At 39.6% G+C, this 23,724-nt stretch overlaps 1 protein-coding gene and 1 long non-coding RNA gene across 4 annotated transcripts; both read left to right on the top strand.

Moving 5' to 3' along the window:
- On the top strand, window positions 1-18,536 carry LOC124264143. Of its 3 annotated transcripts, none has more exons than XM_046698880.1 (6): window positions 1-132; window positions 613-840; window positions 11,816-12,028; window positions 14,447-14,617; window positions 14,870-15,032; window positions 17,788-18,536. In XM_046698880.1, the coding sequence occupies exons 2-6, from the start codon at window positions 794-796 to the stop codon at window positions 17,896-17,898; spliced, it is 705 nt and encodes a 234-aa protein (XP_046554836.1). In that variant the 5' UTR covers window positions 1-132; window positions 613-793; the 3' UTR covers window positions 17,899-18,536. The 3 variants fall into 3 exon arrangements, with proteins under 3 accessions (XP_046554836.1, XP_046554835.1, XP_046554834.1); XM_046698879.1 differs by having other exon boundaries at window positions 582-840; XM_046698878.1 differs by lacking the exons at window positions 1-132; window positions 613-840 and adding an exon at window positions 10,592-10,723.
- LOC124264144 lies at window positions 16,104-16,696 on the top strand. The gene is made up of 3 exons (XR_006895068.1): window positions 16,104-16,215; window positions 16,401-16,444; window positions 16,640-16,696. It is a non-coding gene; the product is annotated as an uncharacterized LOC124264144 (long non-coding RNA).
- Window positions 18,537-23,724: the final 5,188 nt, after the last annotated feature.

The raw sequence follows: 23,724 nt of genomic DNA, 5'->3' as shown, positions 1-23,724 counted from the left end.
TCCGTGTTCGAGTTTCACGTGCAACTCGTGAACGTGAATGTGCGTGTGACGTCTGTTCGTCGAGTTTGTGTAGAAAGTTCTGTGTTCGGAAGCGGAATTGTACACGCTCCACAATACAGTGGGGAAATCAAGGTATTTGTTATTTCTTTTATATTCCGAAAAGGATAAACATCATGGTTGACGTTGGGACTGTCAAAAGCAGCAATTCTCGCTTGTATTCTCGGCTGCCTTTTGATACCAATAGTCCAGGTGAGTTTTTGCTTGTTGTTTAACGCCGCACTTGGTGAGTGAGTGCTTGCTTGCTTGCTTGCTTGCTTGCTTGCTTGCTTGCTTGCTTGCTTGCTTGCTTGCTTTGCTTGCTTGCTTGCTTGCTTGCTTGCTTGCGTGAGTGAGTGAGTGAAAGAAATTTATCACTGTTTGATTTCAGAGCATTTAACCGATAAATAGAATGGATTCATTTAGCCTATAATGGGCTCAGTCTACAAACATCTTGGTTAACGATATACCTATTCTAATCCTTCAGAATATTCATGATTTAGCGTTCTTGGGCGGAGTAGGTACCTGTCTGTTTTATATGCCAGGCTTTAAACGGTTGCCTCCCTTTGACTCAAGTTGAATGCTAATTGCGTGACAACGCAAAAGACAATGTCAACAACGGCAGAGGTGACGACTTGAAGCTTATCGATGTGACAATCACCGGTATTGAGCAAGTACGATACCACTACACTGTGGGACGGCTACCCGTAACCCCACGCCCTAGTTGAGGGGGTCAGCGTTCGAGGGGCAGGATACCATGCCTACACTCTACCACCGTTTCCCCATCCGCACCAGACATCGCAGGTAGGTAGAAGGGAAGGAGGTTTTCCTTGTAGGGGGTACTCGTGGATACTTGTATCGATCCTGGGGTCAATTGTTGATTTCCGTTCAAGCGAAACGAAAATATGTTTCATTGTGTAGGTTACATGACACTTTACCCTTAACTGGATATTTTATACCCTACCATCAGGGGCAAGGGTTGAATTTAGTGTTTTATTTGCAGGAAAAACAACTTTTATAATGTGGTTAAAGTTACTCTGTAACTGTAGATGGATGTATGTCACTTTGTTAAAAGATAATGTCATTACTAAATGAACATTAAAACTTATGAAAAGATCATATTCACTGTATGGCTGAAATAATAAGTCCTATTAGGCTCAGATTTACTTTTCATGATTAAGGTATGACATTGTCAACATGATTTGGGCGGTGGGGTAGCCTAGTGGTTAAAGCGTTGGCTCGTCACGCTGAAGACCCGGGTTCGAATCCCCACATGGGTACAATGTGTGAAGCCCATTTCTGGTGTACCCGCCGTGATGTTGCTGGAATATTGCTAAAAGCGGCGTAAAACCAAACTCAGTCAGTCAGTAATTTCAACATGATTAGTTGGAAGAAGTGAGATGCTGGGTGGCATGCAGACCCTGAAACAAATGAAAATGAAAAAAAAGTCTCCTGGATTCTTTTTGTTAGATTTGAGAAATATATTTCTTTGAAACATTTATTTCAGAGACTAGATTTTAGTCAAGGTATTGATCTGTTGCTGATCAGTTTCGGCTATTGAATATGCCATTTAGTTTTACAGGTGAAACTTGAGACTAATTTTGTCTCATTTAATTCATCCTTGGTTATCAGTGTAATATTTTTACTGTTATATCCTCACCCAGTTATTTCTGTCCATTACACCTGTGTTTTTTTTAATATTCTATGCCTAAGAATAGATTTCTTTAATAAAAAACTTAACCTGAAACCTAACCCCTCGAAATAATCATAATAAATAGAATAGTGAGTGAGTGAGTTTAGTTTTACACCGCACTGAGCAATATTCCAGCTATATGGCGGCGGTCTGTAAATAATCAAATCTGGACCAGACAATCCAGTGATCAACAGCACGAGCATCGATCTGCTCAATTGGGAACCGATGACAAATAAATAGAACATAATACGGAGGTTAAGGGCGGAACTCTTACCATTATTATCCTGGCTTCCATTGCTATTACCAATGTGTGCACTGGTCGTCCTTGTTAAGTGTCAGAGGTAGCCTAGTGGTTAAAGTGTTCGTTTGTCACGTCAAAGACCTGGGTTTGATTCGCCACATGGGTACAATGTGTGAAGCCTATTTCTGGTGTCTCCTGCCATGATATTGCTGGAACAGTGCTAAAAGCAGTGTAAAACTCACTCACTAACTCATTCACCGTTGTGTCCACCAAGGTTGTCTTCTTGTTTCCACGTGTTGTACATGTACATGGACATACATAGCTCTCTGCCTCCCATTTTTCGTTCATCTGATGGAGTTAAGATATATTTTGAAATGATGTGTTCCTCATATTAACGCTGACATCCATAAATTCCCTCCCCATCTTTTGGTTTTCACTATTATTTTATTAGAATATTATTTTCAGTTGTCAGTTTATTTCCATTAACCTTCTAAATCTCCATGTTATACATCAAGGTAATGTACTGTGTGATCTGTCTTGTGAACTGGGCAGCCAGTCTGCGAGGCCCTGACTTGATACATTGACAAGGTATAATACAACTGTAACGTGATGACAAGGTTTGTTGAACTAAGGGGAGATATGACTGATTATACCACGGGAGATTTAATCATTTGAGGTAATGGATAGAGGTCCTTCTCGAGTTGGGTGCACACTACCCTGGTTGCCTCGATATATAAAGCCATTCTTGATGGTTGCATTGTATCAGAAGGAAATACCTACCAATATGCTGGTCTCCTCTTTCTGTTTAGCTTTTTGTGTCATTGAGGGTGTTTAGTCAATCATTGGAAGAACACCAAATTAATTGTTTGATCAGTGTTCTAGAACTGTTGAGTAAATAACAAAACATGTCAGCTTGTGTATTGCATAGAGCAACATTTTGTTGTAGATTCTTACATTGTTGTCAAACTGAAGTGGATATCTTGATAAAGGTGTAAGAATCTACTTTAATATAGTTGTCTGCCTCATTAACACTCAATCAGAGGTGAGTAATCCAAAGTACTGTCACAAACTCTAAAACATTGCAGCCAGCCAAAGTGTATTTTGAAAAGACATTTGCAAAAGTGTTGGTCATGAGATTTGTTCTGTAAGTTTAATCAGTATAAATAATAAAAAACCCTCCAAAGTTCGACTCTTTAGAAAGTTAGTTAATCAAAGGGGGATAACTCTTTAGAGACATTATCCAGTATGTTTTCATTCTATTCTGCTGTTTAGCAAAATGTGAAAATTCAGCTTTTTTAATACTGGTATCTTAGAGCTTATGTTATCCTAACAGCTAGGTATACTGTTTTCAGTGTGTGGTTTGGATGACATGATTTTGTATACTGTTTTCAGTGTGTGGTTTGGAGGACATGATTTGGTATACTGTTTTCAGTGTGTGGTTTGGAGGACATGATTTGGTATACTGTTTTCAGTGTGTGGTTTGGAGGACATGATGTGGTATACTGTTTTCAGTGTGTGGTTTGGAGGACATGATTTGGTATACTGTTTTCAGTGTGTGGTTTGGAGGACATGAATTGGTATACTGTTTTCAGTGTGTGGTTTGGATGATATGATGTGGTATACTGTTTTCAGTGTGTGGTTTGGATGACATGATGTGGTATACTGTTTTCAGTGTGTGGTTTGGATGACATGATGTGGTATACTGTTTTCAGTGTGTGGTTTGGATGACATGATTTGGTATACTGTTTTCAGTGTGGTTTGGATGACATGATTTTGTATACTGTTTTCAGTGTGTGGTTTGGATGACATGATGTGGTATACTGTTTTCAGTGTGTGTTTTGGATGACATGATTTGGTATACTGTTTTCAGTGTGTGGTTTGGATGACATGATTTGGTATACTGTTTTCAGTGTGTGTTTTGGATGACATGATTTGGTATACTGTTTTCAGTGTGTGGTTTGGATGACATGATTTGGTATACTGTTTTCAGTGTGTGGTTTGGATGACATGATTTGGTATACTGTTTTCAGTGTGTGGTTTGGAGGACATGATTTGGTATACTGTTTTCAGTGTGTGTTTTGGATGACATGATTTGGTATACTGTTTTCAGTGTGTGGTTTGGATGACATGATTTGGTATACTGTTTTCAGTGTGTGGTTTGGATGACATGATTTGGTATACTGTTTTCAGTGTGTGGTTTGGATGACATGATTTGGTATACTGTTTTCAGTGTGTGGTTTGGATGACACGATTTTGTATACTGTTTTCAGTGTGGTTTGGATGACATGATTTGGTATACTGTTTTCAGTGTGTGGTTTGGAGGACATGATTTGGTATACTGTTTTCAGTGTGTGGTTTGGATGACATGATTTGGTATACTGTTTTCAGTGTGTGGTTTGGAGGACATGATTTGGTATACTGTTTTCAGTGTGTGGTTTGGATGACATGATGTGGTATACTGTTTTCAGTGTGTGGTTTGGATGACATGATTTGGTATACTGTTTTCAGTGTGTGGTTTGGAGGACATGATTTGGTATACTGTTTTCAGTGTGTGGTTTGGATGACATGATTTGGTATACTGTTTTCAGTGTGTGGTTTGGATGACATGATTTGGTATACTGTTTTCAGTGTGTGGTTTGGATGACACGATTTTGTATACTGTTTTCAGTGTGGTTTGGATGACATGATTTGGTATACTGTTTTCAGTGTGTGGTTTGGAGGACATGATTTGGTATACTGTTTTCAGTGTGTGGTTTGGATGACATGATTTGGTATACTGTTTTCAGTGTGTGGTTTGGATGACATGATGTGGTATACTGTTTTCAGTGTGTGGTTTGGATGACATGATTTGGTATACTGTTTTCAGTGTGTGGTTTGGAGGACATGATTTGGTATACTGTTTTCAGTGTGTGGTTTGGAGGACATGATTTGGTATACTGTTTTCAGTGTGTGGTTTGGAGGACATGATTTGGTATACTGTTTTCAGTGTGTGGTTTGGATGACATGATTTGGTATACTGTTTTCAGTGTGTGGTTTGGAGGACATGATTTGGTATACTGTTTTCAGTGTGTGGTTTGGATGACATGATTTGGAAAGGTTTGATCCTTTTGTTACATTTGATAGAAGATGAAATAGGTGTTGAAACAATTTTAACCGAAGTTAAAACATCAGTTTTATGAACTCAAACCAAATTTATGCAAGTGCAATGGTTACTTCATTGACAACTCAAAAGCTTATTAGTTGCTGTACACTTATTTAATCTCGTACAACATGAATCTCAGAAGACAAATATCACATACTATTATGCTTGAGGGGGCGGTGAGGTAGCCTAGTGGTTAAAGCGTTGGCTCGTCACGCCGAAGACCCGGGTTCGAATCCCCACATGGGTACAATGTGTGAAGCCCATTTCTGGCGTCCCCCGCCGTGATGTTGCTGGAATGTTGCTAAAAGCGGCGTAAAACCAAACTCAGTCAGTCAGTCAGTCAGTACTATGCTTGAGATATGTCAATGTCAGATTAGGCTCATGCTGTTGTAAGACACCAATAATCCATAAATATATCACCAACAGCATGTGTAGTGGACCCTTCGCTTATCTATATGACATTTCAAGTGGGGTTTCAGATTAGAATATTTATGTGGTGTATACAGGACACTTTATGGGAAAATCTGAAAGACATAGGCACAGTTGCTGGTTGTTGTATAAGTTAAACGTGATTTTTGTAGTCATTTTGAAGTGAACCAATAAGGTCCACATAAGTACATAATGTTAAAAGTATAAAAAAGTGTTTTGTATGAGAGGTCATATACTTTGCATCTGTGGATACTATTAGACATTAAAACACTATGGTTTTCTTTTTTGTGGTTTTATTGAGGGCATGAGTGACAAACTAATAACATAAAATGGTCTTATGAACAAGGGACGGTGGCTTAGCCTCATGCTTAAAGCATTTGCTTGTCACACCGAAGACCCTGGGCCCCGTTTCACGAAGCTCTCGTAAGCCTAAGTTCTCGTAACTTTTCTCGTAGCGTCGTACCTCCTATGTTACAGTATAGGAGGTACAAATGCTACGAGGAAAGTTACGAGATCTTAGGCTTACGAGAGCTTTGTGAAACGGGGCCCAGGTTCGATTCCCTGCATGGGTACAATGTGTGAAGCCCATTTCTGGTGTCCCTCGCAGTGATATTGCCGGAATATTGCTAAAAGCGGCGCAAAACCATACTCGCTCGCTCGCTCTTTTTTTTTCTCTCTCTTACTTGGGATTCTGTGATTTCATACTTCAGATACCCTACTCAACAATGCGTGCAAAGGTGCGATCAATTAAGGTGTCAATCAATGCGGGACAATTAGACAGATCAATAGAATTTATTGATCCTTCCCCAATACACTTGGATACCATGTTGCACACACATTGTCAATAGAAAATCAGTTGTCAAGATTCAGTGATAAGGTTGAATAATGCTGACTGTACATTAAGGATATGCTGGTGTTCTATTGTTATATTGACCTAATATTGTCATAATGTGATATGTATTGAAAATGACGGTATATGGACACTTGAAAGGAGAATTGTCTCCCAAATTGCTATTTTTGCTCTCAGCAAACAGATGTTTTGTTGCAGAATTATTTTTCATAATATAATCTCTTCTCCCCTAATATAATCTCTTCTCCCATAGTATTATCTCTTCTCTTTGATTTCATGCAGAAAAGTATGTTGTAATTTTGCTTTGATGAATATGAAAAATATTATTTTCCTTTATTATATTGGATGGGATGGGGAGCCAAAGAGATTAATTGATGTGGGGAATGCATTGAAAAACTGACAGTGGAAGCCGCGGGGTTGGCCAAATGTATCAACTATATGGGGGTGAGAAGATGGACCATGTGAAAAAAAATTTATTGTCAAAGTTTTTGAAAGCTACCGGTATATGGATAGTTAAGGATGCATTGTTCATTTTAGGAGCGGGTGGGGTGGGGGTCTTGAATAAGTAACTTCAATTGTGAGTGGTCATCAAAGTGTGTCAGTTTTAGTTTCAGGCCACCCAGACTCTTAATAAAATTTATCATACAGAATACAGAATTTTAGCATGTTTATATGCTTTTGTATAAGTAACTATATTTGGTGTTCAGTATTTGAACTAAACCTTGTCATATAAAATTAAATTTCAAGAGATATCCCAATCATGTGTCTGTCATTAATTATGAAAGTAAGCTGATAACCTATTACTAGATGTGAGCTTAGAGATTAATGACGAAATAGAATTTAGTTATACACACTTGTAAATATGGTTAACTGTCAGTTGAAATACCATAACGTTTGACAGGAGCAGTGTTGTGGAAGGTCACTCCATGGTAGGGCAGGAGGGTTTGTTTGTCTAGGTAAGAAGAAATTATGACTCTATTGATCCAGTCTAAGGTTACGTACCTGTCAAGGGTCTTCCTCAATCACTCAGGGTAATATATACGCTATGTGAGTGCAAGGGTGACCCAGCTGTACGAGGTGCCATGATTTACTGTGAATTATAGCACCATGCCAGAAGCTGATTGTTGGTTTGAAGTCCACATTCGTCCTGATTAAATTTCCAGTTATGTCAGACCTTTACACGTGATTGTCGGTTTGATCAAAGTGGTACATGACTAAGACATGCATCGCTGTGGGATCCATCACGTCGTCAAGCTGACACACTTCGATGTGTGTTGAATAATGTTTGAACTCATTCATTCATTCATGAAGTAAAGCAAATCTTGAAATAATAACCGGGCGGTGGGGTAGCCCAATGGTTAAAGCGTTCGCTCGTCATGCCAAAGATCCAGGTTCGATTCCCCACATGGGTACAATGTGTGAAGCCCTTTTCTGGTTTAACCTGCCGTGATATTGCTGGACTATTGCTAAAAGCGGCATAAAACTAAACTCACTCTCCCACTTGAAATAATGACTTGATTCCACAGTGTTGACAGATAACATTAGTATTTCAAAGGACATTGTCTTGGTGGTTGAATGCAAACTGTTCGTTAAGCAGGTACATGTGGCAGATCTGTTATTTGTCTTTCAATTTTGTGGGTCAAAAACACTCTTTTCAGCTTGGTATCCTATTTTTTCATGATCAGCACCCTTTAAATAGTTAAAATAGCCTGGATACCAAATCCTACTTAAAAATGTATCTAGCATTACTTTATACACAATCGGCCCTAGTCTAATTAACAGGCATGATTGTCATGACTGAGAGTTACTGTGATGTGATACTGCGATTTATGATTTTTTCACAAATGCTCCATGGGCATTGCTGGCTGCACTGTCACCTCAACTTAAACTGGTCATCAGTGGCATCCAGGTGGATTGGGTGATCAGGCTTGATGACTTGGTTAATTGCACAACATATACTCAGATAACTCGCATGTCTGCAAGTCATAATGTCAGTGCAAATGGACCCCCATTTAGCCTCACCTCACCTAATATACCCTGAGATTTACACTAATCTGGTACATTGCTGTACACTATTAACAAGGGAGTACCAGTCAGATAAACCCATTGCCACTGAGTTAATCCATAACATTTCATTGACCTAAGATTGAGCTTATCATATTACGACTACTGCTAATCTTTTTGCTTTTCCTTAGTAATTGGTGTCAAAATTATTTGAAGTGTTTCCCTTTAGTGCCCTGGATATAAAACAAATGTTGAAAGTGTGTGCTGTGCACTTTTTTGTCATAGTTCATGCATAATTACAAAAATGGTATCTGACATCCATTATGATAGGGGGCGGTGGGGTAGTCTAGTGGTTAAAGCGTTGTCTCGTCACGCCAGGTTCGAATCCGGGTTCGAATCCCCACATGGATACAATGAGTGAAGCCCATTTCTGGTGTCCCCAGCCGTGATATTGCTGGAATATTGCTAAAAGCGCCGTAAAACCAAACTCAGTCAGTCAGTCCATTATGATAGAGGGGAACGCCATAGGTGGATCCAGAGTGGGGTGCACGGGTGTGCACCCCCATTTTGTACTTAAAGTTTATTAAATGACCATTGAAACTCTCGTGAAAACAGGTAAATATGAACTGTGCAACCCCCCTTCCTCAAAAAGCTTTATGTGCCCCTGGGAACACAGAAGTGCTGAAGAATGTACAGTGAATTTTGGTTTTAGAAAACTCAAAGCAACCACTAAATTTAGTTTGTTATGACTCTAGTTCAGGAAAAGCATTTAAACATGGTTGTCCAAATGTCAGACATCTTGAATGAAGTCATGTGACCACATTTGCTCAGTATCAAATTTGTTAATCTCATACCTACCATAAGTAAATACATGTTATAAATACGGTTCCATTGATACGTCAAACATTCATACATGTTGAACATTGATGTCTAAAGTGTTCTGTTTGTGAGATGTCTTTGCCACTGAGCGAGTGAGTGAGTGAGTGAGTTTAGTTTTACGCTGCTTTTAGCAATATTGCAGCAATATCACTGCGGGGGAAACCAGAAATGGGTTTCACGCATTGTACCCATGTGGGGAATTGAACCCGGGCCTTCGGCATGGCGAGTGGGTGGCTGCCACTGTAACTTAAAGTACTGATGTACTTATCTCAAGTTGTCACATTTATAGACAGAGCAGCTCAACTATGAAGGCTTCAGCCTAATTGCTGTGTTACTATTGTAAATATAGGAATGTCCGCCCAAGAGAGCGGAAGATATCGAGGGTTCGATCCCTGACCGCGTCATACCAAAAGACGTTAAAATATGGTACTTGTTGGTCCCTGCCTGGCGCTCGGCATTAATGGGTACAACAAGGACTGGTCAGCTCAGAGTCAGTATAATGTGTCTGAGTGGGGTATTCCTGCTTCACTGCGGCATGGTATCTCAGTGGGCTAGCACTATAAAACCAGCTTCAGTCTGGGCTAGTACAAGCAGCCGCACATACACATACACACGCATGCACGTCGTCATATGAGTGAAATATTCTCAAGCACGACGTAAAACCCAATTTCACCTCACCTAATATAGGAATAATAAGGTGTCAAAACATTTTGTCGAGTTAATAATCATGTAATCACTTAACTTGTGTAATTTCTCTAGTCAACATGGCCAAATGGCATGTCAGTCTAAGATACGACCGTGATATCACAGGTGGCAGGTATTAGATCTGGGGGTCTGTTTTAATCATATTATACCTTCTGTACCTCCTTGCTTGCACCACAGGAAACAGTGCCTGTATTAGGTGGCTTACACTACAGTGTCTAGCCACGATATGGTAACGGTCGCAAGCCAACCATGCAGTGTTTTGGTGTGTTGTATTTCTACTTGTTGTCCCTCGTAGCTGAGGATATGCCTTGACAGAACAATTCAGGACATTTAAATCAACAAACTTCGAACAAGAGAGCTTTCAACAACATTAACTTAAAACTGCCATTAGGAGGCATGTTGAAATATGAAGCTGATTTACTTGTGGAGCGTGCTCAGACATTGACTGCCTGATGTTGTCACCATTGTGTTGTGTGGAGTTACTACAATGTGATAGCACCTGCATGTGTGTATTCTATTGTGGATCTGGAATCTGTTTAACAACAGGCATGACAATAATGTTTGAGTGAACAAGTTATCTTTTTTTTTTCAAATCCCCTGGAGCACGTTGGAGTTTTATGTGATTTTGGTGTGAGATTTTATGACGATGTCTGTCACACAAGATCAGGCGACCTTGCCTCCAACTATTATGGAACCTGTGTTGGCTACAGAACCTGCTTATAGAGGACATGTTCTGAAATCTCTGTAGGTTTTATGCCATCATATTGTGTCACTGTGCTGCATTTGTTACACACATAATGATTGATATATTAAGTAGTGGTGGTCCGATTAATTGAAATAATCGAAGATTGGTCGAAGCAATGACTAAACGACCAAGCAATCGATCATGTTTTCTCATAATCGAACACAAACAATTCTGGAACACTTGTTTGCATTAACAATATTTTTCACAAGGTTGGTTTTGTCTGTTACATTTCATAAACATTACAAGCTCGTTCCAAGTCAGGATTGAATTTATCTTAAAGACTCCAGGAAATTTATGTTCCTTACATACTAGTCATCCTTTAAAGATGTTAAATTTGCACATGCATTTTGTAGAATTTGCAAAAAGACTCATAAGAACTACATGTTTTTTTCTTTGTTTTTTGTGAAGTAACAAACATAACCAGAAAAATTTGATAAATGATGCTGACCAATTATTTTCGATGATTGATCGGTTGTAATGAACCAATCATCAATTATGAGATTTTATCCAATTCCCAACACTAATATTAAGACGATAACCTGCGTTTTTGTAGATTTTAACTTAAAAGTGTGATAATTAGAACCTAGATATGATATAATGACTTTTGATAGATATGATATAATGTTTTACCTCACTCACATTTCAGGGTAGGGGACGGTGGGGTAGCCTAGTGGTTAAAGCATTAGCTCGTCACGCAGAAGACCCGGTGGTTCAAATCCACACATGGGTACAATGTGTGAAGCCCATTTCCGGTGTCCCCCGCCGTGATATTGCTGGCATATTGCTAAAAGTGGCATAAAACTAAACTCACTCACCCAAGCAACCCTAGCCCCCAGCCATGTTATATGGTATATCACACAAGGGTCAAATGCTGTATTTCCTTGATTGAACCCCAGGCCTATATTTTCAATTAGACACTGGTTACTTTTTATGTACAGAATGTTCCCCACCTTTTATGATTAACAGCTGGGGTTATGAAGTGTCTAAAAACATGCTTGGGCATTTTAGGAAATATAATCCTAAAACCTGTTTGATCACCTAGCCATGCTGTTTTGAGTCACCTTCATTCATTCTTTCCTCTTGTTTCTTAGACACAGCAAGCCAAGAAGTTTGGTGGATGGTCAGATCCCAGCAGTTGTGTCCAGTGTTGACATTGATGAAATCAACGCAAAACCGTCGGTTCCATACCGACTTCCCCGTATTTCCCCAGGGGTGACACCTCGTCTGTGTTGCAGCGAGGAGGAGAGCGAAGATGATGTGTCGGAGAAGATGTGGGGGAGATTTGGTTATGAGGACATTGTCAGGTGAAGTTGTTTTCAGCCCAAATACATTATATTTTCTTCCCAACTGTCTTCCTATAAATCATCCTGAATCACATCATGACACTGTTACAGTGGAAACTGCCTACTCACCTTTGTATATTGGATGCAAATATCATGAGATGTACCCTGTGCATTGTCCTACCAGATAGAGGGGGTGACCCAATCGTCTAAGGCTCCACATTTTTCAGTTCAGATAACCTGTGAAGATCATGGTTACAATTAGTCTTTAACAACCCATGCTTGCTGTGAGAGGCGACTAACATGATCGGGTGGTCAGGGTTGCTGACTTGGTTCATGCATGTCATCATATCCCAACTGTGTAGATAGATGATGTCAATCACTGGATTGTCTGGTCCAGACTTTATTATTTACTGACCACAGTCATATAACTGGAATATTGCTGAGTCTGACATTAAACAACCAATCAAATCTCAGTTCGGGAGCTGCATTCCTTGGTCATACTAGAAAACTATGATCATGAGTGAGTCGAGGTTCACCCTGGTTATGTAACTAGTTTGTCAGGACAGTACCGATGCTCATGGGTTTCACCAAAGTAGTAAACATGTAGGACCTGCATTACTTCGAGCTTTCCTCTCACATTAAGCTCGACCGCCTCCGTGGTGTAGTGGTTAGAGCGTCCGCCCGGAGAGCGGAAGGTCGCGGGTTCGATCCCCGACCGCGTCATACCAAAAGACGTTAAAATATGGTACTTGTTGGTCCCTGCCTGGCGCTCGGCATTAATGGGTACAACAAGGACTGGTCGGCTCGGAGTCAGTATTATGTTTCTGAGTGAGTGGGGTATTCATGCTTCACTGCGGCATGGTATCTCAGTGGGCTAGCACTATAAAACCAGCTTCAGTCTGGGCTAGTACAAGCAGCTGCACATACACATACACACGCATGCAGGTCGTCATATGAGCGAATATTCTCCAGCGCGACGTTAAACCCAATTTCACCTCACCTCACCTCACATTAAGCTCACACACCATGATGTAACTGTAAAGAAAAAAGCATCAAACCCAACTGACTGTAACTCTTTCCAACTAATCATCCTTCTTGGAAGTCATCAAGCTCTGGATTGATTCCCATTACATCAAAGCTTTGACTGAGATGATGATCAAGGAATAAATCTGTGACGAGGCAAATAAAAATACCCATCACATTATCATGTATTTATAGGCATATAGCTGTTAGGAGCTAAAGCAAGTATTAACTCAGGGCTGGAAATAACTTCAAAATTGATAGTGTACTCCGGTATAGTGGCACAAGTAAAATCACTTGCCCTGATAATTTTTCGACTACACTGGCCGATTTTCTTGTTGATATTTTAAAATAAACAACATAATTAACATTGGAAAGTCAACTGGACACCGGTACAGTGTGATATACAAATTTGCTTGCCCGACAGAAAAACAACACTGGACTCGGGCGTCGGGCAATGGGTTATTTCCACCCCTATAACTACATTAGTTGCTGCATTTTATACGGATGGACAGTGACTGAGCATGACGAGAAGATATATGAAAGTTGGCGGCTCGGCTAACTGGACATACCATTTTGATACTTAATTTAAGGGTCAAGTTACGATCCTAGCTTATCTACGGTCATACAGTCGAGCACCGTTGTCGAACTCTGATTACTCGATATCTCAATTGTCTCGCTATAACTTCTCAGTCCCATCAAAATCCTTCATAATATATCATTATTCAAGCTATTTTAACTCGATACGAATGGTCAAAACAAGCAAAATTACCCTTTTAACTCAATATTTGCAAAGAAACTCGATATTCACCTACCTTTCATTGGCAAGTATCCTTCTGAACTGAAGTTGTTTCCACACGTTTTCACACGGTGCAGCATGAATCAAAGGGATGTGGTAGTGTAAACTAATTAGAGCTAATTGAGTTGAAGGTGTCACTTGTTTGTTGTTTAATTAGGATTAATTAAGAAGGATTTAATTAGGAAGTACTCACTGTTGCGATTATACACTACTGATGACGGATTATAGTTTCGAATCAAAACACACTGAGAAGCGTTTTGTTTTCTTTCATAATGATATGTGATGATATGCCCGGGTCTGATGTCTCGAAGTTCGGATAACTCGATATTTTTTCTTGGTACCTGTACCATGAATATCGAGACAACGGTGCTCAACAGTATACAGGGATGGCAATTTTCCGTGGATCCGCTGATTTCCGCCGATTTTATTTCAAATTGATCATTCTGAACCCGCCATTCGATGACACAATATTAAGTTTTCAGCTGAAAATAGATTTTCCTGTTGCCATCCCTGTGTATATGGTAATTACGGACAGTCTTCTTGTACCTGTAGTAATGCTGAATGTGGCATTAGGAAACAAATAAAATCCATGTCATATAACATGATGATATTGTTGGTAGAATCCCCGCCTTGACGCCAAGTATCAACAGGGTGTCAATTGGGAATAACCCACGGATTACAAATTCCCTGAACACCTCCCTCGCCATGGCCGTTCCTCGATTCCGAACTGCTGCCATTACACCCACTAAGTCTATCTCGAAGATAAAGGATGAGATTGATGCATATAAAAGGTAAGATCCGTGGGCAAGGGAACCTAACATTATTTCACTGAAAGACATTGTCACCAGTGAGATAAATTATTTTTTAGATGAAAATCAAATGGGAAATTGAGGCCTCATGTCTACAGTGTCTTCTAAACAATTCTTCATTTTTACAAGTAGGTCTATTGCACTAAATATTAACATCAGCAAAAGTGCATGAAAATGTATGGATGTTTGTTTTTGGTCGTCAGTTTATTTATTGCAAATTTGACTCAATTCCAGCCTTTTGGAGAAGGCCAACAGGGGAGATAACTCTGACATTGCTGCATACCCTGAACCCACCCCGACCCCAGTCAGTCGCAGTGCCTCCCCCACCAAATCTGTCAAGAGTATTCATTGGACCCTGGGTAGCAGCGCAAAGAAACAACTCATGTTTGACAAGAGGGTGAGTAGGAAGTTAAAAAACTACTGAAATTAGTGGGATAGTGTTCAGATTATTAGCTTGTCACGGCAAAGGTTTGATCTCAATAAAGATATAAATTTGATGCCCATTCCCACTCTTTTTCATTCCTTTGTATCGCAGACATTTTATTGTGCAAGGCTGTGTCCAGTGTTGCAATGTCAGTAACCACATGGTGTTAATATCAACTTAATTGCTAGAAATGAGACTGGGATAAATATAGGCTACTGGAGGTGAAAAGGGATGAATATAGGCTACTGAAGGTGAAAAATGGATGGGCTACTGGAGCCGAAAGGGATGAAAATGGATGAATATAGACCACTGGAGGAAAAGGGATGAATATAGACTACTGGAGGTGAAAATGGATGAATATAGGCTACTGGAGGTGAAAATGGATGAATATAGGCTACTGGAGGTGAAAAGGGATGAGTATAGCTTACTGGAGGTGAAAAGGGATGAATATAGGCTACTGGAGGTGAAAATGGATGAATATAGGCTACTGGAGCGAAAAAGGATGAATATAGGCTACTGGAGGTGAAAAGGGATGAGTATAGACTACTGGAGGTGAAAAGGGATGAAATAGGCTACTGGAGGTGAAAAAGGATAGGCTACTGGAGGTGAAAATAGGATGAATATAGATGAGAATATAGGCTACTGGAGGTGAAAATGGGATGAATATAGGCTACTGGAGCCGAAAAGGGATGAATATAGACTACTGGAGGTGAAAAGGATGAGTATAGGCTACTGGAGGTGAAAAGGGATGAATATAGGCAACTGGAGGTGAAAAGGGATGAATATAGGCAACTGGAGGTGAAAAGGGATGAGTATAGACTACTGGAGGTGAAAAGGATGAGTATAGGCTACTGGAGGTGAAAAGGGATGAATATAGGCTACTGGAGGTGAAAAGGGATGAATATAGGCAACTGGAGGTGAAAAGGGATGAATATAGGCAACTGGAGGTGAAAAGGGATGAATATAGGCAACTGGAGGTGAAAAGGATGAGTATAGGCTACTGAAGGTGTAAATGGATGCTTATAGGCTACTGGAGCCGAAAAGGGATGAATATAGACTACTGGAGGTGAAAAGGGATGAGTATAGACTACTGGAGGTGAAAAGGGATGAGTATAGGCTACTGGAGGTGAAAAGGGATGAGTATAGGCTACTGGAGGTGAAAAGGGATGAATATAGGCAACTGGAGGTGAAAAGGGGTGAATATAGGCACTGGAGGTGAAAAGGGATGAGTATAGGCTACTGAAGGTGAAAATGGATGAATATAGGCTACTGGAGCCGAAAAGGGATGAATATAGACTACTGGAGCCTATAGTGAAAAGGGATGAGTATAGACTACTGGAGGTGAAAAGGGATGAATATAGGCTACTGGAGGTGAAAAGGGATGAGTATAGCTTACTGGAGGTGAAAATGGATGAATATAGGCTACTGGACTGACTGACTGAGTTTAGTTTTACGCCGCTTTTAGCAATATTCCAGCAATATCACGGCGGGGGACACCAGAAATGGGCTTCACACATTGTGCCCATGTGGGGAATCGAACCTGGGTATTCGCCGTGACGAGCCAACACTTTAACCACTAGGCATAGGCTACTGGAGGTGAAAAGGGATGAATATAGGCTACTGGAGCCAAAAAGGGATGAGTGTAGTCTACTGGAGGTGAAAAGGGATGATCATAGGCTACTGGAGGTGAAAAGGGATTAATATAGGCTACTGGAGGTGAAAAGGGATGAGTAGGCTACTGGAGGTGAAAAGGGACGATCATAGGCTACTGGAGGTGAAAAGGGATGAGTGTAGGCTACTGGAGGTGAAAAGGGATGAGTGAGTGTAGGCTACTGGAGGTGAAAGGGGATGAGTATAGGCTACTGAAATTGTGGGACGGGATTTGTTATAGCTTCTAGAGTTAAGGAGAGGTGGATATAGGCTGGTGGAGCTGAGAAGGGGTTAAGTATAGGCTACTGGCACTGAAGAGGGATTGAGTATAGGATACAAGATCTGAGGAGAGGAGAGTTAACTGGTGAAAGAGCTTCTGGAGCCAAGGAAGGCTACTAGAGCTAAGAAGGGGATAAGAGAATTGGTGTGATTGTGGTTTTAAAATAGTGCTCTGGGGTCTGTCAGACTGAAGAGGGTTTGAGTACAGGCAACCACATCTGAGGAGGGGTTGAGTACAGGCAACAGTATCTGAGGAAGAGATAGCTTACTGGTGTAAAGGCTACTGGAGCTGAGGAAAGCTACTAGAGCTGAAAAGGACATAAGAGAATCATTGTGATAAAGGTTTTAAAATAAGGGTCTGTCAGACAAGAACAACATGATGTTGATCTGACATCATGCAAGATGCTGATGACACTGAAGCAACAGGAGTACTACTGAATGTCAATAACATGCTAGGGGCGGTGGGGTAGTGTGGTGGTTAAAGCATTTGCTCGTCATGCTAACTCTGTGATGGGTAACCCGTGAAGGTCTGGGTTAGAATGAACCTACAGTAACCCATGCTTGTCGTAAGAGGCGACTAATGGGATCGGGTGGTCAGACTCGCTGGCTTGGTTTACACATATCGGTTCCCAATTGCGCAGGTCGATGCTCATGCTGTTGAGCACTGGATTGTCTGGTCCAGACTCGATCATTTACAGACCGCTGCCATATAGCTGGAATATTGCTGAGTGCGGTGTAAAATTAAACTCACTCACTCACTGTGATGGGTGATGTAATGAGAACACTTCTCTTTCTACAGGGTAGAGGGAGAGCACAAGGACCCTTCTCCCGGGAGTTCACCGTCACATGCTTTGCCCCACAAAACTGGTTGAGGCTAAAGCTGGGACGATCAAAGACCATGTATCACTAGAAAAGGACGAATTTGAACTTTAAAAAATGCCCCTCCACCTTGAAAGTGCTGGTGTTATACAGTGACATATAAAAACACCCTTGGCACTGCCTGTTGGGCAGGGGAACCTTATTGACTTTAGTTTGTTACAGGTTACTCATATATTTGGTGATGTTTCATCTGGTAATACAGCCTTTCTTGGGGAAATACATACAGGGAACTACACAAGTATTACATTGGTGTTGACATCAATAATTCAAGTGTTTTTAATTTGTTTTCATGGATATTCCTGTATAACCCACATGGTCAAGTCTAAGGTGCTGTAGGTCACTATTCGGAGTTACATCCCTTAGGTGTGTAAGGAACTTATGACAAAAGGTTTGATTCTTGGTTCACTCTGACTTCATTCTTAGGTTTTGCAAGTGCCATACCTGTGCCTAATGGAACTCACCAAAGTGGTTGATATCGTGGTTGAAATGCTGTGATATGACTGAAGTAATGTTCAAGTCAATATCAAGCTCAACTCTGTTACTGTGGACATAGATTTATGTATTTGTATTATCCTCTTATTTCAACGGACCCGTGAAGATCCGGGGTAGAATAGATCTTCAGCAACCCATTCTTGTCATACAAGGCGACTATGCTTGTCGTAAAAGGCGACTAACAGGATCGGGTGGTCAGGCTCGCTGACTTGGTTGACACATGTCATCGGTTCCCAATTGCGCAGATCGATGCTCATGCTGTTGATCACTGGATTGTCTTGTCCAGACTCGATTATTTACAGACCGCCGCCATATAGCTGGAATATTGCTGAGTGCGGCGTAAAACTGAACTCACTCACTCACTCTTATTTCAAAGGACCCGTGAAGATGCGGATTAGAATTGGTCAGTAACCCATGCTTGTCGTAAGGAGCAACTAACGGGATAGGGTTGTCAGACTCGCTTACTTGGTTGACACATGTCAGCGTATCCCAGTTGCGTAGATTGATGCTCATGCTGTTGATCTCTGGATTGTCTTGTCCAGACTCAATTATTTTGCAGACAGCCGGCATATAGCTGGGATATTGCTGAGTGCTGCATAAAACTGAACTCGCTCGCTCACTCTTATTTCAAAAGCTGTCAGGAAATGAAAATGAACATTGTAACCAAATCCACAAAATGGTATTTTGAAGTCTTAAAATATCAAATTTATTGTTCATCTATCAAGTATTTTCATGTTTCTGATGCACTTGTAATTCTAGAAACAGACCGATGGATGTTTCATACCTAAAAATACTTATTTTGATCCATGCATGATTTGTATGTGAATTATTTTCACTCTGAGAACCATTGCTTTTGTGTTTGTGTTTTGACTATATTACACTATATCTATTCATATTGTTGATCATATTTATTCTGATGTACAAACACTTGTAAATAATTTCTTAGAGCCCACTTGCATATTTCACAACGTTTTGTTCAATGAACAGTCAGTCAGTTGTTGGTAACATTGAATGAATGTTGTTTAGTATTTCAAAATGATCAGTGAAAGGTGCTGCCCCCACCCAAAGCAAGATATCAAAGGTTTAAACACTGAAAACCTTTTTTGTCTTCATTTATAATATTAAACTTGATGGATCTAGAGTTCGGAAGCATGGGTGATTTTAGCAAGTCTTTCAGACTTTAACATGTTTTAGCCTTAACTCTCATTTCAATGTCAAAAGTTGATGGAAGAAAGATTGGTAACAATATATGGATGAACAACTACTTTATTACAGTGAGAGTGATGTATGTATATATATGTATATATTTAGTATCTAGTTGTTGATGTGGGGCACCTAATAAGGACAAAACGCTTTATTTTATTTAGTTGTTAATGTTTGAGTGTACCTGCTATTGTCAGAGAAGGTCTTGTTCTTTGTATAAGGTTTTAAGACATTATTCATTGTAACTGAACATGCATTAAAGTTACTGTTTGTTTGATTTTGGGATATGTAGGTTGTTTTTCTCATGTAGGGATGTAACTGTTTGGGTATTTTTAAAGTATATTGGTGAATCTCAGGATGTTCATAAGATGTAGGGGTGTCCTTTAGAATTGTCATGTCCCATATGGAACAATATGTTTTATTTATCATTGTACTTTGTGAATTTCACCAGTGTTAGATATTAAGTAGTGATTGAAATTGTGCATAATTTAGTAAGTATGTGTTTGTCATGTTTATTTGTGGTTTCAATAAAGACACATTGTCACAATGATTAAGAAATCATGATTTCTGAGTGTACTCTTCCAGCACTGGGAACTAACAATCATGCAGAGGTACAGATAAGCTGCGTATCTGCGTAAATTACGCAAATATTTATGTAAAAACTCAGTTCCTATTAAGGCTATTGCGTACAAGTACGCTTGAATTTTTGTAAATACTCAATAGATGTGATCTTACATGCGTACACACAAAAATGTCAAATCTTAGCTAGCGTTACGAGGGATAGATAAATTAACGGAGGTATACTGAGAGGTTCTGTTTCAGGACATGAACTTAGCAACTTGCAGTCTTTCTTATCGTTTTTCATATTACAGATCAAATATAAATAACAAACACTAACATTTATTCTTTAGTATATTTTTACAATTAATGGAAAATGACAAAATACCCAATTGAGTTTGAGTGAGGTGAGTACAATTTATTTGGTTACTCAATAGAAAATTAGGATACCCAGTTGAGATGAACACAAGTGAGTACATAACTCAATGACCCAAAAAGTTATCTGTAGCTCTGATCATGGCATTATGATTTTAACCATAGGTTCCACAAAGCAGTCTTTGCCCTAAGATGATGGTAAAGTCCACTCATACTAATGTCAGTGTTGTGGTACGACTGATTTGTGGGCCAGGACCTGTGGACCAGTGGAAATTAAGCCTTTTCTTTCCTGTGGAAAGTTATGATATGGTGAGAAAATAACATCCGAAGCTTTTAACACAACATGCTACATGAACATGTTTGTCACTGATACTGTAAAGCACCAATAAGAAATGATAATCTGAATAATATCAGAGTAAAGGTGAACAAAGTTAGCTATGAAATGTCTTCAAGCAATATGTCTTCTTTTAAGTCACTTATCTAAAGACTCATTGAAGGTGTGTATTCAATTCCTTCGTAAACATGTATCATTTGAAGCATTCATAAAATATATCATACATTGGTAGTGCGGTATTCAGTTACAAATGCAAACATCTTTTATCTATATTCATGTCTTAATCCTATATATTCTGATACTGATGTCTATATTCATGTCTTAATCCTATATATTCTGATACTGATGTCGCGTATAGCTATGGCAGAAAGGTAACATTTAGAAAATATGACAGAAAATTGTTTCCAAAGGGGAACAACTCTTGCAGGCATAATGACTGAATGAAGCTGGCGTATCTGCACTTGCTTAAGAAATACACCAGTAATTGAACTCACCAGATAAACAGTCATTGGTAGTAGAGTATTATGATGAGCAAAACGCTGTTACCATGTTGTATGGTAGTACAAGCGTGATTGCATATCCTTAGTGGACTGTATAGCTTCATTAGACAGGACATTCTATCGGCTGGGGAGAAACAGCACTGACTTCCCTAGAGCAGTGGCATATGACCTAGAGGGCATTGGAAACCCAGTTGTCTGAGGGGCTGCTGTTTGTTGAGTTGCTTCCTTGAGGGACACTAGAAATCTGTGATCAGAACCCATGTCTACCTTGATTATGTTTCTAAGTTTGTCACCACCATTCCAAGGTTCATAGGTTTCAAAACAAACCATTCCAAAGGTACAATGTGTGAAGCCCATTTCTGGTGTAAGCCCACCGTGATGTTGCTGGAATATTGCTAAGCCGTGTAAACAAAAGTGCAAAACATTTATAAATTGCATCAATATCATAGGCGGATGCCCCTTCCTGGAATATTGCTGAGTGCGGCATAAAACTGAACTCATCTCTCTCCTTTCTCAACCCAACAGCCCCCTTTCTCAAATCAGTTTACAACTCACTGAATCATTTATAATAAGTTATGTACAAATGGAATTACACTGAATTATTTTCTTTACATAAAGAAAGTGGTAATGAATATCTAATTAGATGTTTTTTTAACATGTCCAAGATGTGTATCTTAAGAAGTGTGTTGGTGTTAGTAAATTGGTTGTTCAGGCTTCCAGTCTTTGGTATGAAATATCTTGACATTGTACAAATTAGTCCAGTTCTGAACTGGTGCCATTTGATGAATTGACAAATTGATTGGCAGGGTTTTCATAAGGTGAAAAGCATAAATTTCCTTGCGTAACTTGGCATGTAGAATTCTGCTATTTACTTTGTCTGTCCACTAAATGTGTAGAAATGAATTCATCTTTAGAGAAAATATTTGCATAATAGGTACTAAAATTATGGGACTTGTGAAGACCTTGGTTAGAATTGGTCTTCAGTAACACATCCTTCTCATAATACATCCGTTAGCTGTGGCTAACGAGATTGAAATGGTCAGGCTCGCTGACTGGTTAGGCTTGACTGGTTGACCCACATGTCTTAGATTCCAAATTGCATAATTGATGCTCATGCTGTTGGTCCCAGCTGGATTGTCTTGTCAGGCTCAATTATTCACAGCCCACCATCAAAGGAGCTGGAATATTGCTGAGTCACTATAATGTAAAAACCACTCCCTATTCTCTCACTCCAACATAGCAAGTCTTTGATTTAAGCTGATATTATCAATATTGGATGTGATGGAGCAAAGACATTTAAACTATCAACCTTTTCTGCTTTACGTTACCTTTCTCAAAAAGCTGTATCTGCCCCTGAAAATGGACTTTCATCTGTCATTTAACTGACATGTATACAACTGGAATGTTGTTCAAAATCAGGTTACAACTCACTGACTCACTTATAATAAGTTATGTGAAAATAGGACTACACTAAAACTGAATTATTTTCTTTACATATAAGAAAGTGGTAATGAATATCTGAATTAGATGTTTTTTTAACATGTCCAAGATGTGTATTTTAAGAAGTGTGTTGGTGTTAGTAAATTGGTTGTTCAGACTTTGGTATGAAAATATCTTGACAGTACAAATTAGTCCAGTTCTGAACTGGTGCCATTTGATGAATTGATTGTTTTTTCATAAGGTGAAAAGCATAAATTTCCTTGCATAACTTGGCATGTAGAATTCTGCTATTTACTTTGTCTTTCCACTAAATGTGTAGAAATGAATTCATCTTTAGAGAAAATATTTGCATAATAGGTACTAAAATAATGGGACTTGTGAAGATCTGGGTTAGAATTGGTCTTTCAGTAACACGTCCTTCTCATACACATCCGTTAGCTGTGGCTAACGAGATTGGGTGGTCAGGTTCGCTGACTTGGTTGACCCACATGTCTTAGATTCCAAATTGCGCAGATTGGTGCTCATGCTGTTGGTCACTGGATTGTCTTGTCCAGGCTCAATTATTTACAGCCCACCGTCATGTAGTTGGAATATTGCTGAGTGCGACGTAAAACCCACTCACTCACTCACTCAACATAGCAAGTCTTTGACCCAAGCTGATATTATCAATATTGGATGTGATGGAGCAAAGACATTTAAACTATCAACCTTTTCTGCTTACGTTAGCAGTTATGTTGTACTTACATATTCAAGAAGCCAAAAACTTGCAAGTTAAAGAAAATAGGAAGCTTGTCAACCATTTCTACATGTCACTTAATTTCATACCATTATTACAAAATGTCCATATGTTTACAATTTGTCATTCCTAGTAGGGGCAGTGGTAAGCGTTTGCTTATCACGCCAATGACTCAGGATCAGTTCCCCACATGTACAATGTGTGAAGCCCATTTCTGGT

This window comes from Haliotis rubra, unplaced genomic scaffold (genome assembly GCF_003918875.1).
Source record: "Haliotis rubra isolate DU_JTF1 unplaced genomic scaffold, ASM391887v1 Scf91, whole genome shotgun sequence".
Lineage (NCBI taxonomy): Eukaryota > Metazoa > Mollusca > Gastropoda > Lepetellida > Haliotidae > Haliotis > Haliotis rubra.
The sequence above is the reverse complement of the archived record's forward strand: the minus strand, read 5'-3'. Positions and strand labels throughout refer to the sequence as shown.

Coding starts and splice junctions, on each gene's coding strand:
- LOC124264143 (XM_046698878.1), top strand. CDS start 10,620: ATGACGATGTCTGTCACACAAGATCAGGCGACCTTGCCTCCAACTATT. Junction 12,029..14,446: donor GGTTATGAGGACATTGTCAG/GTGAAGTTGTTT, acceptor TATTGTTGGTAG/AATCCCCGCCTTGACGCCAA. Junction 15,033..17,787: donor AACTCATGTTTGACAAGAGG/GTGAGTAGGAAG, acceptor CTCTTTCTACAG/GGTAGAGGGAGAGCACAAGG.